This window comes from Bombus vancouverensis, chromosome 4 (assembly GCF_051014615.1).
Source record: "Bombus vancouverensis nearcticus chromosome 4, iyBomVanc1_principal, whole genome shotgun sequence".
NCBI classification, from domain to species: Eukaryota; Metazoa; Arthropoda; class Insecta; order Hymenoptera; family Apidae; genus Bombus; species Bombus vancouverensis.
In genome coordinates, this window is record NC_134914.1 from 11,115,961 (window position 1) to 11,132,604 (window position 16,644).

The following is a 16,644-nucleotide window of genomic DNA, read 5'->3' on the forward strand; positions in this document are numbered from 1 at the left end:
TAAAAGGTAAAAAATCAAAAATATAATTTTCTAAAAAATATACTGAAAAAAGAATTAAAACTAAAAATTGTAAATCTTATACATTAATTTTATATGAATATATACGAATAATTACCATTAATTAAATTTTCGTATTCTTATTTGTTACTATAATAATATTTTTATTACAAAAATGAAATGAAATGAAATAAATGAATTCTTACTTTCTATATACAAATTTTCTTTCATATAAATTTAAGATACAAAATAAATTTTACAAATAAAATATTTTATTTAATTTAACATTTAATCAAGAACATAGAGAATTATAATGAGAACGTTCTATTAATTTTTTTCAGAAAAATAACATTTTAATGCACAATTGAAGACATTCTGTACTTAAAATTATATATTAATATAAATATATTATATATATATTAATATAATAATATATTATAAAATTATTGCAAAAACTGTACATAACTTATTATATGATAATAATTTCTTCTCTTTTTATAAATATTAGTTATGTATGTTACCCTAAAGTATATTGTCATGTAAGAAATACAGAAGAATCATCAGTTAAAGATAAAATAACAATACAGAATGAAATGTACAGAAGGACTAATATTTTTTAATTGATTTTCGTATAAGTGCCAATCTTTGTTTATGTGCTTCTGTAACTGTTGCACGTTTATATGGTCGTACTTCATCTGTGCCAAAACCAGGGATCCACATATTCCAATTCCTTTCTAAAAAAATTAAACAATAGCTCGTATAAACACATTTAATAACATATTACATTACTTCTTATAAATGTAACTTCTTACCTAAATGTAACTGTACATCCTTTACTTCTACAGTATTTGCATGACGATGTTTAGCCAATAAGCATGCTGCATTTACAGTTGTTTCAACAAAATCATCTGCCAATTGTAATAACATTTCTTCTACATCATCATCTAACTGTTCGGTAGGATCTACCTCTTTCACTAGATCTTGTAATCTTGTTTTAGTCAAAAACTGGAATCAACACAATATAAAAAATTAAATAAAAACAATTCTATCATTTTTGTTCAATGATAAACATACCTGTGGAAAATCATTGAAGGAACTTTGTTGCTGTTGTGATTGTTGTGTTTGTTGTTGAGCAGAGGGTTGCTGTACTACCTGCTGTTTTGGAGATTGCGATACAAATTGCGTCTGTTGAGATTGTGTCTGAGGCTGTAATATTTGTACTACTGTATTGCCACTTTGTACATCAGGCACAGTAGTCGATGCCTGAGTATTAGGCCCGATAGATTGTAAACTACCAAGTACTGGTGTCATATCGGAGTTTTTGTTCGCAATTTGTACAAAAATTGTTTACTTCGTCACGTCTTTCAGATGTATATTGCAAATCGAGAAAACTTGTTATAACTAGTTCAGCCTACTGCCGTTAGATGGCTAAAACTAGCTATACCTTTCTTACTAGTATTCACCACGAAAGTATTTGAATATTTGTCAAATTTCTATCTAAACCAGATTTTTAAACATTTTTCTTGGCATGACTTCCTATTTAGTCACACTACATCAGTCCTAAACAGTATTATTTATTTCAGAGTCTTTCATAGCATGGATTACAGGAGCTTCTAAAATCTCAAATCCACCATAGGCACCCCCACCTGAAAGAAACAAAGTATTTGAATATTTTTTGAATATGACAATAACACAAAATGAACTTCTCTATATTTATACTTTTCTTGTATTTTATGAAGATTATACATATGTGTAATATGTATATAATACTATATATATGGTATCTATAAAAATACCAATTAATTATAAATCCAAGTATATTAAATTTCGTATTATTTAGTAGTACTTTTACATGTCTATGAAAACTTGATATAAATGATAAACTTGACAAAAATAAGTATATGTACAAATACTTTGTGTAGTTACTGTGTATTGTATATATATATATTTATTATATAAATTTTATATCATTTAAGGTTGCACATACATTACAATGTCTTACATAACTATGTCTTGAACTTCGCGGTAAATATTTCCCCATATCGAATATCGAATCTCTGTACGTTCAGTTCAGCCTAGTTTAGCTTATTATCTGTAAAGCACGAGTTAATTTTTAACGCATGAGCTTTCTAATCGTGGGCGCTGTCATCGATAGATTCAAGATGGCCATGGTGCATTACGGAAGAGAAAATTCGAAACGTTCAAACAATAATTTTTAATTATACACAATAATAAATTGATTACAAGAAAAATTCGATTGAACTATTACTGATACGTATAATATTAATTTTTCTCGGTAACACTGAGAATACCAAACAAAAAGAATGAAAATGGCATTTTTTGAAGCGAGCTGATTTCAGGAAGAACCTCCGATGTCAGCGGGGAGGATGATTTTCTTAGTTTTGTGGCGATTTCGCCAGTGATCAAGGTGAATTGACTGGCTGTAAGTTTCTTGGTATTAAAGTTATCATACTTATACATGTACTTTATTTTTATTAAAGAATCATGTCATAGTGTTATAAAGTTAAAGAGCATGCTGTCATTTGAAAGAAATGATCTATAACCACCTTTTCTTAATAATTGTATAAATCCTATATGGAATATAATTTTTATAAGCTTATTTGTATCACGAAGAATGCAAAACTTTAAAAATTTGATTGTTACTTAAAATCATTGTTTTGTAGTAGAATACAGAAAATAATACATTAGTAGAATATGTTCTTAGATAATGTTTTATTTTGTAACAATAATTTTCTATGAAATTAAATTATAATGTATTTATTAAATTATATTGTTACAATTGTAATGTTGTAATTGTGTTTGTTTCCTTTTTTTTTAATACATATATTGTAATAAAACTAGTTTCATTTTTAATATATAAATTTATAATATATAATATATATAATAATTTATAATAAATATAAATTTAGATTATGTATGGTTTTAGTGCAATTTAAATGTCAAGTATGACTCCTCCTTTAAATCGAAAACGAAGCTCATCTGTTAGTTTTACAAGAGCTAAGGATGATAGCGAAGATGCTACAGATGAAATTCATATATCTTTAGCACCATATATACAAACATATTTGGCACACAGTGGACAAGGACTTGGATGTTGTGGAATTAGCCTTCCAGTACCATTTGAACGTGCAGCTCCAAGATCTTGGTGGAATCCTAGATTTGATTCAGAAATACTTGAAGAACAATTTAAAAGGAGTGCCTTTCCACAAATTAGATTAAGATTCCGGTATATAATACACTGTTGTATACTTGTTAAATTCATAGAAGCAAATATTAATATATATTATTTTTTAGGTATGCTCTAACATATATTTTACTGGTTTCTTTGACATGGCTGGCATATTTTGTTGTAATTGGAGCAGAATACAATACTACAACATGGCCAGCTATAGCAGCAGTGTTCACTGCTATTGGAGCAATGGTATCAGCAGTCTTGTATCTAACACATAGTGATTATTATAAAAGTTATGTGTTACCAATTTCATTAGGAGTTGCATCCATGCTTTGCATCCTGTCTTTACTTTTTCTCACAATAGTACCACCCTATATAGATGGCTTAACTCTAGTCGGACATTTTGCACTCTGTTCTGAGATTTTGTTATTGATTTACACTGTCTTGCCAATGCCACTATATGCTTGTGTGGGAATATCGATGGTTTATTCTTTTCTATTTGAATTTTTGACTGCTTACCTATATGGTACAAAAAGTGCAAGAGAAGAATTTTTTAGCAAATATATTTTATTAAATACCTCGATAGAAAATGATGCCACTCTGAAAAACTTTAATATCAATCAATTTTCTAATGTGATGCACGGTGACAACGAATCTACGACTGCAAGTATGAAATTAGTATCGTATTCACAGGATTCAAAACTGTTATCTGCTCTTGGAATAAAGTCAAATCAAGAAAATATAGTTGGAAGGATATCTGGAGTTTTGAACGATACCAATGTTTTCAAGAACTTAAATTCCACTATAATATCAACAATAGCTAGTATTAATTCCACCATAAATGCTTCGTCTAATGATTTAGCCTCGAAAGGTGTAAACAACGCAACTTCGATATTTGAAGAAAGTGTACTAACTCATAAAAATGGTGAAATGTCAAACTATTTGTTAAGTAGCAACATATCTAACCGATCATTTTCGGACGATTATTTTTCTACGAGTCTTGGAATAAGAATCTTAATGCAGATCTGCATTCATCTGATAGGTATACATATTTTAATAATGACTTTTGTAAGGATGCGTGGTACTTTTATGAAGGTCGGGCAATCACTGTTGGTCCGGCGTCAGCTCGAAATGGAGAAACAACTTAAAGAGAAGATGATTCACTCAGTAATGCCGCCTAAAGTCGCAGATTGGTTAATGGCAGAAAGTGAACGTGAAAGAGAACGGGAGGATTCTTTAAAAAAAGGTTCGATACCGTCCAATAATACAGATATTCGCTCATTGTTTCGACCATTTAATATGCATTCAATGGAAAATGTTAGTATCCTATTCGCTGATATTGTTGGGTTTACACGAATGAGTTCCAATAAGACTGCAGAAGAGTTGGTAGGCATTTTAAATGATCTTTTTGAAAGATTCGATGATTTATGTGAACATCATGGATGTGAGAAAATTTCTACATTGGGAGACTGTTATTACTGTGTAAGTGGATGCCCAGAACCAAGGCCTGATCATGCAAAATGTTGTATTGAAATGGGATTAGGTATATTTTCTTCCTTTTTTACTGAATTATAGAAATGAAACATTTATATGAAAAATAATTAATGTGTGTTTTTACAGCCATGATAGAAGCTATAAAACAGTTTGATATTGAGAGAAGAGAAGGTGTTAATATGAGAGTTGGAGTGCATACTGGAACTGTACTCTGTGGAATAGTAGGTACTAAAAGATTTAAATTCGATGTCTGGTCTAATGATGTAACTCTAGCAAACAAACTAGAAAGCACGGGAAAACCAGGAAGAGTTCACCTAAGTGAAAAAACATTAAATTTCCTCGATGATCGATATATTACAGAGGAAGGGGATTTAATAAATGGTATTGACATTATTATTATATGGGAGTAGAAAACTCCTATGAATAGAAAAGTTGTCTAAGTGTACTTAATCATATAAAACTTTCTAGAAATATGTATTATATTACAGGTATTAAAACTTATTTTATCAAAGGCCGAAAATCAGATTTCACCAATCAGTTCATAATGAATATTACATCTCCGACAAGTATATCGCCTTTGATGCAATCGCGTCATCGTCTGGCCTCTTGCAATAGCCAATCTAAATCCAAATATCATTACCTCCATATGGTTACTAATACAAGTAATTATAGAATGAAAGCAAATTCTTTGCCAAGTATTCTAGATTCCGAAAACGGAGATACTGATACCGCAGATGAAAAGGGGAACGCAAATAAAAGTCCGATATCTGTTGCCAGTTATGGAAAGAAAAAAGCGCGAAACAAGCCGTGGAAATATTTACAACGACAACGAACTACCGAGGAAATGACACCTTTAGAAATGGAAGAACCCAAAGCAATTATTGTCGACAAATCAAAAATTGAATCTCAATCATACGAAGATCGCAATGGATTTAGGCAGGTCAAAATCGTGTCGATAAAAGATTTTGTTTTAATTTTCAGCTGCATTATCTCATTCGTATATAAGTTGTATTTCTTTACAGAATACGTCTCAAAATGAGATTGAAATGGATCCAAATCCTGTACCTTCTAGTCCTTTATTGTCTGGTCAAGAGCCACTCAGTCGTGCCTCTTCTATGTGCAGTAGGAAAGATTCCGGAATTAGAAGTAATAGCAGACGTAGTAGTATACAACAGCAGGTATAACTTATAATTAATGATAGAAATTATATTAGAGATACTTCAATACAATAAAGTTTCAATAATAGTCAGCATGTTCCCTTTCCTCCTGCAGTTAATTTTCATATTTTAGTTATTTTTGATGAACGGCATGGCTCAAGGAGATTTATTAGCACACAGAGTGAGTGGCTATTATACTTCTAGTTCGACATTGAACTCTGTTCATGAGCCGTCGTCTTCAGTACCACCCTATCCATTTCCTCCAGCAGTCACGGATACCTTTGGTGCATGTTTTCACAAATTAAGAAAACAATCTGACCTACAGTTAATCAGGTAGGTAAATCAACTTCACTTTATAGGTTTAAAGATTATATTATAGTTCATATGATTTTATTTTTCACGAAGGTGCGTTCAAGATAATGTAAGTTCTCAACGATCATACTTCGTGAAACCTCCACTTTCAAGTATGACACTCTTTTTCAAGAACAAAGAAATGGAAAAGGAGTATAGAGAAAATGCTCATAAGGTTAGCGAATGTATCAGTGGAAATCCACCTACTCTGGCTACCTCGAGATTCAATACATACTTTGATATTCTGATATCGGCGTTGGTTTATACTGCCGTTACAGTATCGCTCTTTTTAATTTGCGATCCAACGTTATATTATATGATTTTTTTTGTATCTGCTGCTACCATTCAAATTATAGCGGTATTGCTTTGTGTTCGTCAACTTTTATATCCGGATATGGTCCATGCAACGTTGACGCAGCGAATTTTCAAATTCTTTTCACAATGGTACCCGTGGCATATATGCGGTGCAATTCTTGTCGGCTTACCGATTACGTCAATTCTTCTCAATTATACGTGCAGTAACTTTCATAATTTGAACAATTTCGAATATTATTATGGTTACTTAATCGTTGTTGGTATAGTTCATTTTTGTAATTTCACGCAACTCAATTGTTGGATGAAAAATTTCTTGGTAACATTCATGGGTGTATTGTTTCTTTATCTTGTAATGTATCATCTATTATATGATCAAGAAAATCTCGGTAATCAATTCATTAATAACTCGCTCAATTACTCACAAGCCATGATAAATAAACGTGCCATTGGCTTAATCAGCAATCAATTTAATGAAATTATGGCTAAAAAAGGATTCGATAATACTCCTGATTTGTTATTAAATTCCACAATAAAGCTCACCCTTATGAGATTAAAAGAGGCAGAAATCAGATATCATAAAAGATTATACAATTCCGAGATTTTTTTAGATCTGATACTTTTACTTTTGTTAGTTTGGTTTTTAAATCGTGAATTTGAAATTAGTTATCGGTTAAGCTTTCACGGAAACGCGGTAGCCGCACGAGACAAAAGCCGTGTACAATCTATGAAAAATCAAGCCGATTGGCTTTTACACAACATTATACCAAAATATGTTGCTGATCAATTAAAAACCACTGCTAAATATTCACAAAATCATAAAGCTGTAGGAATTATTTTTGCAAGCATAGTGAACTTTAATGAACTCTATGATGAATCTTATTTGGGTGGAAAAGAATATTTGCGTGTGCTTAACGAACTTATTGGTGACTTTGACGAGTTGTTAGAAAAGCCAGAATTCTCGAACGTAGAGAAGATTAAAACTATCGGTAGCACATTTATGGCAGCAAGCGGTTTAAACCCACAAGTTAGGCAACAAAGTGAACATGAATATATGCATCTGTTTCAATTAATAGATTTTGCCATGGCGATGCATAAAGTAATAAACGATTTCAATCGAGAATTGCTAGGTTTCAAATTAATATTGAGAATTGGCTTTAATTATGGCGACGTAACTGCTGGAGTGATCGGGGCAACAAAGTTGTACTATGATATCTGGGGTGACGCTGTAAATATAGCATCTAGAATGGATTCGACTGGAGTCGCTGGAAGAATACAAGTGGCCAAGAACTCTTTAGATATACTCTCGGAGCGATACGAGTTCGAACCACGTGGCCAAGTCTATGTTAAAGGAAAAGATAATATGGACGTGTTTTTATTAATAGGGGAAAAAGACGATATTAATACAACGACAAACACTTAACAGTTTTTGAATCCCTAATGATGGGAAGAGTCGATTGTTTATAAATTTAATCGTTTGCACGTTACACTTATATCGAGCATATGATCTTTTCCAGATCAGGCTTCTAGCGATATTTCGATCTCGTTAAGAATTGTATGAATTTTTACGGTATAATGTACCGTCGACGTTACACACGTTAAAAACGTACCTTACTCTTTAATTGCTCGCTCATTAAAGATATTTATTCTTAACGAAATATTCACTGTATTTTTTTACATAATTTAAGAGCATCAGATGCGAGATCTACCAAAACCTATCTTTATATAAAAAAAAAAGTACAAAATCAAATCGTTTTGAAGAAATAAAATTTTGTCTTAACAATTGTTGCGAAAAATCTATCGAGACAAATATAGTACGCATCTTCATTGTTTATGTGCTGAATGTACGAACGAACTATGCGAATGAGCGGATGAACGTTATATGAAGTGACCGAGCTTGGTCGTTGTCAACAGTTCCTAATATAAAATGTGTGACTTATTAGGTAACTATTAGTTATCATCGTAAAAAACTTTCTAATATTTTCTTTCATTAATCCTTCTGATTCATATAAGATTATACGACTTGGTTCCTTTCATAACGTGAATAACAGATCAGAACTATTTATATTTAAACATGAAAATATGTCAAATCATTTGCGAAGTATGAATATTATATTGAAGTATCTCGAGAATCTTAAAACATTCTTCAAGACTTATTTCTTCAGTTTAAACATTATAACACAGCTTCTATACTTGTTCTAGCTACAAGCACTCGTTCGGTATACATATATTGTTTCTCGTTAATTTTTCGCACGATAGATAGTATATTTAAAAGAAATCTGTTTTAAGATTGCTATGGTTCTCGAAAACTTATTGTTAGTACTCAATGATTCCATGCAAAGCTTTGTATTCTATTTTAGTTGAACTTACAGTAGAAATTAATTCAGTGGTATCTCTTGTCGTAACATTGTTTCAGGATTTGCTGCATGGACTACCGCATCAATAATAAAATCGTACTTTATAAATTATCATTCCGTCATTCTTTAATCTAATATTTTACTTTATTTTCTCTTTCTTTCTTTCCTTTTCTTTTAAATATCGGTAAAAAGGTATATAAGACGATATAAAAATAGTGAAATATTTTCGGCATTTGACTGCAGTTGTACTTCAGACAATTTTTAGAAATTTAATACATGAACCCCTTTCAATGTCTCATTTTTGTAGGCGCATACATACATATGTATAAAAATTACAAAATGTGTGTTGGACTCTGGCATTGTCTTATTCGTACTTATGTTGAAACATGTTAACAGATCTTGCAATCTTCACGAAATTATAATTACAGGTGTAAGCAAATTAATGGAGTATTGATAGGCAAAGTATATTAATTTTATTGTTATCTTAATGTGCGTACTATCGCGTATATTGGAGAAAAATTGTTAAACTCTAAAGCGATAATTAGTTCAACTAGTAATAAAATTTGAACTCGATTAAAAACTTGTATTCTATTTATATTAATCTCAATAGTATTTTGTTGGAAAATATAGTTCTTTATGAATTTTATTTTATAACATATGTGATGTTAATACGATACGCAAATTGACCGTATTTATATATAACAAGATATAATTTAATATTAAATTTTCGTATTTTAACTGTCATTCAAATACATCGAATCAACGGAAAACTCTCGTGTAGTTTAAAATTTTGTCTATGCCTAGCATTATAAATCTTTTAAATAGCATAGTCTCTATCGCGATAGTACTTCATTTTTTGTTAACAATCTCCGTCAAGTTAGTTCTGAATCCGTGATATGATTGTCACGTATTAAATGATTATTAGTATCTATAATTTTATGTAAAATATCGTCGTTATTTTTGATGTGTAATGGAAGTCATGTAAAGTACTAATCCATTTTTATGCGATAGCTACAATGCTGCATTATTCACAGTAATAAAATAAAATTAACTAAAATAATTAAAAAGTAACAACGGAATCTGGAAATATTACATTCAATTTACATATAAGTATCTGAAATGCTGCATTATTTTAAATTTCAAAGGATAAATAAAAGTCGCATTTAATGACGATAACATGACCTGAACAAAAGATCATTCTATTATTAAATATCATCTTAAATGAAGCTTACTTTATGCATGCTTTTGAAATGCCCAAATAAAATTTTTACAACTAAATCCATATGAAATAGCACTTTTAAAATGTGCTGAGAAACATACACATTTTGCTCCTGATTAAAAACAATTATAATCAATTCGAATACAAATTTTTGTACCAAATCGTAAAATTGTTTTATATAAATCAACAACCTTTGTATTATACATTAGCAAAATATTGTTTACAAAACTGTATTACATTGCGTGATTGTGGAAAACCATCTTGTTTTACATTATTACAAAAAATTTATAAATCCAAAGAAATAGTAATAAATGCGTAAGACTTAATATACAATTATTCGATAATCTATTTAGATTTGTTTTTAATTTGTCTTATCATACGTGCTAAATGTTCTTCTTTAACGACGAATATCTTCTTATATTACACGTGCGTATGGATACGCATCACGCATACAATACATACATACACACATGCACGAACGCGCGCACACCCTGAATATTCGAGAAACACAAAATTTTTTTGTGTATATTGTAGTCCCGAGTTAAAAATAAGCGGACTTCATAAATAAAACCGATTGCTGTCTTTTTGACTTTTCCCTTTTCTGCTTTTTATAAACTATTCACAATCGACATTGAACGCGCACGTAAGCGTATTTTCTTTTCATTTTATTCATTATTCGGTACATAAGTAAAATAGTTAAGTGTAACACTTTCGTCACAAGACTGTGTATGCGCGCGTCCAACTTTATGAATAATTTAAAAACAAAGTCCTAGTTAAAACTAACTTATTCTATGAAGTCCTCTTATTTTAGTTACAGGATTCCCTTATGTATATAGTTCAATCTTTTTTTGTAGGAAATCGTTTTCACGACGGTTTATTACTATTTATTAATTCAGACCATATGCATGCAGTATGGTCATCTAAATGGAGTTTCTGCTACGTAGGTCCTGCAAATAGAGCCGCAAACCCGCTATCAGTCGAATTCTCAGATACCTCATCTACGCGTACCGCTTGTTGCTTTCCAAAAACTTCTATACGTGGTAAATTATCTATCTTAACTTCCTTACGAAACAATTGACCAACACTTCGACCAATAAGCTGCAACGAAAATTGTATGATATACAGGGTGAATCACAACTGATATGATACGATTTATGTAGTACATACTCAGGTATACTATGCTATGCAGATACTCACTTGTTTTTAGTATGCAACGATGCACCAGGAAAGTGCAATTGCAGTCTTTTCTTAAATGAAACTCCATAATTTTTCATTAACCATCTGATGCATTTTCTAATTCCCTACAAGAAAGTATTCAGGTCCTTGGGTGAAAAACTGCATATGAGAAACAAGGAAAAACGTAGGATGGAAGGCTTGTGTTTACGTTTTCCTTGCCTTTCATACACTAAATGTGGTCAAATTAAAATTGAAATATCTTTTAAACTCAGCATTTTTCCACCTAAGTATAATAGTTTTTGTAGAGATTCATAATGGTTAACCAAAAATTATAGAAACCTATTAAAAAAATGCAACTGCACTCTCCCCGTGCATTATTGTATGCACTAAAAAAAAAAGTGAGTAGCAAACATAGATCTTATCATGGCATTTCATTTTTCTCTATCTTCAATGAAATCAGAACTATAGCCCAGCCCAGTTCTATGGACATGCAGCATCCTGTATACCCTTCAGTACACTATTTCTATTTTTAATATGTAAATCTTACCTGATTTGTAATTTTCTTGAAAAGATCTTTCTTTCCTTTCTCAACTTTATTTCCTTTAGTACTAACTACAGCCATCTTTTCGTCGAAACGTTGCAAATCCGTAGGATTAACACCCGGAATTTGCTGCATTACTTCGATAATAGTGGGGAATTTAGGTCGTAAACATTCGTAGACTTGTGCACCCAAGGTAATAAGAGAACCTTGATTCGCTTCGTGTTGCCCGTGAAGTTGTAAACCTTGAAGAATAGCTACCATAATATGAGCAGCCATAGCTGGTGTTAAACTGCCATCACCTGCCAATGCTCGTACAACTGGTCCAGTTAACATTGTAGCCTTTAGACTAGCATTCGAATCGTTCCAAGCTAAAGCCCTAGACGTAGCAATAGGATTTCACTTAAAATTAATTCTACTATAGATTAAATATCAAATAAGACATTGGATTACCCTAAAACGCATAGAACAACACTGTGGCACGTAGATGGATGACGAAGAACAACAGCTCCCAATTCACTAACAACTTCGGCAACTATACTATTTCCACGTGACGAAGGAGGATCTATAGCCATGCCACCACTATCTTGTTCCATTGTGTCAGGAGGCGTTGCATCACTAGCAGCACCACCAACGAGAGCTACTTTCAACACGTCTACAAAATCTCTCGTCAAATTTCGATTTAGCATATCAGTAATAACTTCTTGTGTATCTGTATTTTCTTCATCCAAACCACCAGATTCGTAGAGGTGTGCGATGTACTGCCATTTTGCGCTTAACCTTTGGCACACTGTAAAAAAAGGATTTAAATTAAGATGTATTTAAATAAAAAATTAATAAAATCCATGTGATAATAAGAAGATAAAAAGATCGTACTATGCGTAGAAACATGAGCCAATACGGGTACAAGAACGCTTTCGTAAAATGCAGGTGGACAGGAATATGTGAACGGTTTCATGAAGACGCGTATAATTGGTCGCAATCTATAATCTGGAATCATCTGAAAGAAACACATACAGCTGTCATTAGGATACAGAATAAATAATTATATTTCTGTTATAGTATATGAAAAAATATAAGAAAAGTTACCTCCATATTAGAAAAAACTGAATTGATAAGAGCTGGTGCTAAACCAGGTAATTGATAGAAATCTCTTCCAATCATGTGACATCCACTTCCTAACATATGATAGCACAAATCATGAATAGTAGTAAGAAACGATTGCATTCGAACTAAAGCCGTAAATGAAGACTGATCAGGTTCAGAAGCTCGTTCATTATCATTTGTTACATTTAAACCTAACAGGTTTGCTTTTTCTGCTTCTAATAATTCATGAGCATTTTTATATCCCTAATAAAAATATATAAAAAACATTAGATATTCCTCTATGAAATTACTCAATAAAATAAAAGAAAAGAAAAATATTTATTATTAGTGTCTTTATTACCTCTGATAAAGCTGCTGAAGCAGTAGGTATGAATAGAGCATTCATTGTTCTGAGCAATGCAAAAAGTGTTGGCAGTATAGGAATTACATGTGGTGTAGCAGGATTTCTATACACTGGATTCCCACTTTCGCTGAGCGCGGCTACAAAACTGCCTCTTGCAGCACGATCTGGATCATCGGGGATGGAGCACCTTTTTACAACACACAGTATTGTACAAATACATATCATTAAATCGCTTCGATTCTGTCCTGCAGGGTCTTCCGCAATATTTTCAACCGGTGGTCTGTCTAAACCTACGAATCTCATTAATTCAAGTGGCCCTTTAAACGATTCAGATCCAAGCGCGATAAACTTGGCTGATGCATCACCAATTATTTCTGCAACGAATCTAGTCTGTCTTTCGTAATCACAGAAATGATTCGATATCAACAACAATGCTTCATAAAGCAAGGTAGTTTCCATCTTAGATAAAGGACTAGGTTCTCTCGCTAAACCCCGAACCATCGTATGTATTTGTTCAAAAACTGGGAGGAGTAGTAATGGATATTTCAGACTAATTTTAACCATGAGACTCGCCGCATGTCGCCTTACATTCTTTGCTGCTCTAGATCGAGTACCTTTTGTTTCACCAGGTGCTTCAAATATCAGAGCAGCAAAGATCTTCTCCAGAACTCTGGGTAGGATAGCAACTCCTGGCATAGCCATTGAACCAGTTGACATAGATAAGAACACGAAGAGAGCACTGATGCAAGAAAGTAATGCAGATAGTAACCAAGGATCTTGTGGAGAATAACCAAGGCATAATTCCAACAATTGAAGACCAGTTTGTACACTTGGTCGTTCGTTGATTAATAGAATTCTGGATACAACAGAATCCAAGGCTTGTGCAAGAGCTTCCCATTCAAGGTATTGTGGATCATTTTGGTCACTTTGATATCGAAGATCCGCCATTCCCTTCGTTATTTTGGCTGTTAACCACTGTTGTACGTATGTAAATGTTACCAGAGGAGCTACCATCGTGGCTTGTCGAAATCCTTCCAATAAATCGGTTCTGAATCGATGAAGAAAGACATTGAACTCTTCCACTGAATCATAATCCGCGAGACAATATGCGCTCATTCCATTAGCTTGTCTACCTTGTGGATATGCTACTTTTATTAGTTTTGGAGCTGTATTTTCTACATATTTTGGTATGTAAGTCAACAATAATTGATCTTGTTTTATCTGTTCATGTTTAAACAGCATTATCCAAATTACATTTGCCATATGTGTTAATGTCAAACTTGAATACATAGTAAATGTCAACACAGTATCTAAAAATATGTTGAAATGTGTTGGTCGAATGCTAGAACTATCATCTTTACCCCAAAGTGTACAAAGTTGAGTTGCCATTCCAGTTAGCACCTAAATTAAAAATTAACATTTTTCATTACGTCTACATATAAATAACAATGTTTTATGATAAATTGCAATTTACCTGTGTCAGCTTTTTTAAGAATAAATAATGGTTTTCATGAAATTCATTTGTTCCAGTGACAGGTGATGCCGCAGTTGCTGCTGTATAAATATATCTCAAAGCATCTTCAGAAAATAAAATCATTAATTGTTTTCTATCTTCGGCTTTCCCTTTACGGTTTACAATTTGTAATAAACATTCAGCTGCTGGGCATTGAAATATTGGATCTCCCAATAGGAGACATAATATTTGTAATAATCTACCATCTTCTGCCATAACATGAGTAATTGAAATCCACTCTACAAAACCAGTTAACGTAGACAGTACTACCTATATCACAGAAAAATAATTTAATATATACAATTACAAACATTGATTGGACATAAATAACCTCATAACAAATTTACCTGTACAACTTTACTATGTGCTGCAGCTTCAGAAGTACAACCTAAACTATTCGTTTTTTGAAATTCTGAAAAATGTTGTTCCATTAATCTTAAAAAAAAGCTAAAAATTTCAGCCATATTTGTGTTAAGTGCTTGGTATATATCCTTTCTTCTTTGATTAGATTCTAATGTTTGTAAAAGTGCAACATCCTCTACGAGTCTCAAAAACACCAGAAGAACTAATTCAGTTTGACTTTCACCCCTTGTACAAGCTTGACTAAGTTCAGCAAGCAGTGTAGGCCATTGTTGTGGCCATTCTCTCTTTATCATTTCTACCACAACACGAGATAGTGCATCTTTAATATGAGCTTCCTCTTGTAATAATGGTTCTGTACCTTCTTGAAGTAATTTCATTGCATTTTCCTTTATAAATATTTTTTCTGATTGAGATATTTGCGTCCATCTATATTTGATACAATGTTCCATAAGTTGTAATCCAAAATGCCTAACCACTGAACTTCTATTTGGAGCTCTCTGAGCTAGGTATAATCCACATTGTGCACATAAAGGAGATGATTCCTTAAATCGTTCACAAGCATTATACACTTCCAAACGTTGCTGTTGTGGAACATTTGGTGACATCATCACCTCCACTACTTGAGCAAGTTCTGCTGATATTTGGGCAACATTACCTACCCCGAACTCCATTCCTGCCTATTGCACTGTAATTGAAAGTAATAGTTATTTGTATTTTTTATTAAATTTTGGATGTAAAAATAGAAAAAGCATAATATAGGTTTTTATCATTTCATACTTTTTTATTTCAATTTATATCAACATGTACACACAATATATATACATGAGTTTTATATGATATAAATTTAATGTGAACTTACATATAAAAAGTACAATTAGTAATCAAATACTTGAACTTTGAAGCATATGTGTAAAATATATTATCTATTTCTACTCCAAATGATAAAAACCATTAATACTTTTTTCTATCATCTGAAGCACTTTTATAAATACAATATATCAAGGTAAAATAATTTTTAATGACGACAAACACGATAGTCATAAACGTTCTAAAAATTTTTGTCAAAATGTTGAAATTATAAAAAAAAAAATAAGATCATGAGAAAAACAGTTAAATTTCGTAAACTGACATTCTGAAAATTTAAATTCGGAAACGGAGCAAACAGAAACGTGTTTGGTAAAAGATATCGTAGCTTCACACGTGCTACGAAGTTTACAGGTACTATGAAAAATTTAGGAAGAAATTAGATAATGTGAAATTGTGTAATTACAATGCAAGAAAAGCACGAGGTGAACCAGCTTGTAAAGTATGTGTAGTATGCCCTGGTAAGCATGCCTTGACAGAAGGTACCTACCTCGTAACGCGATCGTAGATCGAGACGGATCGAAGATACACGTTTGGCAAAAGTTCTGTCAATACGGCTTGTCAATTCATATCTGATGGTCAATTATTGAGTCAAAAACTCGCGGCGTGTACAAGCGGTGATCTTATATTTAGTTAAATAAGTTCGCTTGCTGAGGGATA

The 16,644-nt window shown here is 32.0% G+C and overlaps 3 protein-coding genes across 6 annotated transcripts; 1 reads left to right on the forward strand and 2 right to left on the reverse strand.

Annotated features, from left to right (window-relative positions):
- Positions 1 to 247: 247 nt before the first annotated feature.
- Positions 248 to 1,413, reverse strand: Taf12 (TATA-box binding protein associated factor 12). Its single transcript, XM_033334358.2, has 3 exons — positions 1,072 to 1,413; positions 810 to 1,002; positions 248 to 731 (listed from the first exon to the last, which is right to left on the reverse strand). Exons 1-3 carry the CDS (start codon positions 1,306 to 1,308, stop codon positions 604 to 606), a joined length of 558 nt encoding a protein of 185 aa, XP_033190249.1. The 5' UTR covers positions 1,309 to 1,413; the 3' UTR covers positions 248 to 603.
- Positions 1,414 to 2,084: 671 nt separating this feature from the next.
- Ac13E (Adenylyl cyclase 13E) lies at positions 2,085 to 8,162 on the forward strand. Of its 3 annotated transcripts, none has more exons than XM_033334342.2 (8): positions 2,085 to 2,440; positions 2,945 to 3,244; positions 3,313 to 4,733; positions 4,811 to 5,065; positions 5,173 to 5,620; positions 5,707 to 5,862; positions 6,046 to 6,174; positions 6,247 to 8,162. In XM_033334342.2, exons 2-8 carry the CDS (start codon positions 2,955 to 2,957, stop codon positions 7,925 to 7,927), a joined length of 4,380 nt encoding a protein of 1,459 aa, XP_033190233.2. In that variant the 5' UTR covers positions 2,085 to 2,440; positions 2,945 to 2,954; the 3' UTR covers positions 7,928 to 8,162. The 3 variants fall into 3 exon arrangements, with proteins under 3 accessions (XP_033190233.2, XP_033190231.2, XP_033190232.2); XM_033334340.2 differs by having other exon boundaries at positions 2,088 to 2,440; positions 5,173 to 5,624; positions 5,975 to 6,174; XM_033334341.2 differs by having other exon boundaries at positions 2,088 to 2,425; positions 5,173 to 5,624; positions 5,975 to 6,174.
- A 2,066-nt stretch (positions 8,163 to 10,228) lies between these two features.
- Ranbp21 (exportin-5-like protein Ranbp21) lies at positions 10,229 to 16,614 on the reverse strand. Of its 2 annotated transcripts, none has more exons than XM_033334348.2 (9): positions 16,475 to 16,614; positions 15,105 to 15,805; positions 14,719 to 15,027; positions 13,242 to 14,645; positions 12,884 to 13,144; positions 12,671 to 12,794; positions 12,248 to 12,584; positions 11,804 to 12,173; positions 10,229 to 11,178 (listed from the first exon to the last, which is right to left on the reverse strand). In XM_033334348.2, exons 2-9 carry the CDS (start codon positions 15,789 to 15,791, stop codon positions 11,017 to 11,019), a joined length of 3,654 nt encoding a protein of 1,217 aa, XP_033190239.1. In that variant the 5' UTR covers positions 15,792 to 15,805; positions 16,475 to 16,614; the 3' UTR covers positions 10,229 to 11,016. The 2 variants fall into 2 exon arrangements, with proteins under 2 accessions (XP_033190239.1, XP_033190241.1); XM_033334350.2 differs by lacking the exon at positions 16,475 to 16,614 and adding an exon at positions 16,391 to 16,456.
- Between the last annotated feature and the right edge of the window lie 30 nt (positions 16,615 to 16,644).